Here is a 1,452-nt window from a genome sequence, read left to right on the forward strand (position 1 = left end):
TAATAACTATATTATTAATATAATAAAGAAAAAAAAAAAAAAAAAAAGAAAAGATCAAAATTCAATGAATATAAATAAAGCGGAAAACAGAAATGTTTTCGAATGTATAGAAATGGAAGAGATAAAAAAAATTACAACATATGAAGAGAATTCAGATGATCATATAATTTTTGATGATTTAAGTGAATATTCTCCAAGTATTATAAGTAATAATGATAATATTCATGTAGAAAAAGAAGTAGTAGATGAGAAATTATTACAAAGTATGATAAATTCAGAAAATCTGTTAAAACATAATCAAAATAATTGGTATGATAATTTAGATGTTGAAGAATATAAAGATAATTCTGCATTTATGGAGACAAGAAATAAATTCACTAATATAGTGTTAGGGGTTTCTTCTGTTTCCATGAACCCTAACAACATAATAGATAATAATATGTTTTTAACAAACAAAGAAATCAATACATTTGAAATAAATAATATTAATCTTCCTCAACAACAAAATGGTTTAATTCATATGACCACAATCAATGTTAGTAATGATAATTATGAACAAAATAAAACCGAAGAAATATGTGACACGACAAAAAGTGACAACTCTTTTTTAGATATGGATCAAGAACATGATAAAATAAAGATAGGACATCAAGAAATTAGAGTAATAAAAGTAAACGATTCAAGAAAAAATCACTCCTCAAAAGAATCCACAAAATATCAGCATGGCGAAGCAACAAATGTTGAACAGATTAAAAATGTTGAACAAATTAAAAATGTTGAACAAAATAAAAATGTTGAACAGATTAAAAATGTTGAACATAATAATATACAATGTTACACAAATTTATCCCTAAACGAAATAGAAGAAAAAAAAAATGTTGACGATGATAGTTTAAATATAACCAACGAAATTAATAAAACACAACCATTTTCTGTAACATGTAACAAAAAAGATGATTCGTCTTTTAAAAGAATGTCTAGTAAAAGTAACATGGTAAAAAAAAAAAATTATGATAAAGATAGTGTAGAAAATGAAGATTATAATACAAAGAAAGAAGGTATTGTAGTAAAGGATACATTTAATTTATTAAATAAACTTAAGACCAATCAAAAAAACAGAGAATATTCAAATAGCTCCCTTTCTAGTCTTAGCGATGCTGTAACGAATATTAAAACGTTGAAACATTTTTCTTCATCCAATTATAATAAGATAAAATCAAAATTAAGTAAAACTTTTATGAACAATAAGTATAGTGATCACTCATGTAATGATAAAAAAGGAAAAGAAGAGAATGAATATAATAATGATGATGATGAACATGAAATTTGTGACAAAACTAAAAATGTATATGATAATTCTCAAAATATTTCAACACAAGAACAAAATTATATGAAAAATATTATTAGTAAAATAGAAGAATCTGTACAAAAAAAAAAAAAAAAAAAAAAAAA

General features: G+C 22.8%; 1 protein-coding gene across 1 annotated transcript in view; it reads left to right on the forward strand.

Annotated features, from left to right (window-relative positions):
• Positions 1-64: 64 nt before the first annotated feature.
• The window catches only part of PRSY57_0507000 (hypothetical protein), a gene marked incomplete at both ends in the record, with an annotated part of 4,389 nt that continues 3,001 nt past the window's right edge, over positions 65-1,452 (forward strand). The window contains one exon of the mRNA XM_012906141.2: positions 65-1,452. This exon is cut by the window's right edge and continues 3,001 nt beyond it. Within this exon, the coding sequence (XP_012761595.2) occupies positions 65-1,452 (1,388 nt within the window).

This window comes from Plasmodium reichenowi, chromosome 5 (assembly GCF_001601855.1).
Source record: "Plasmodium reichenowi strain SY57 chromosome 5, whole genome shotgun sequence".
NCBI classification, from domain to species: Eukaryota; Apicomplexa; class Aconoidasida; order Haemosporida; family Plasmodiidae; genus Plasmodium; species Plasmodium reichenowi.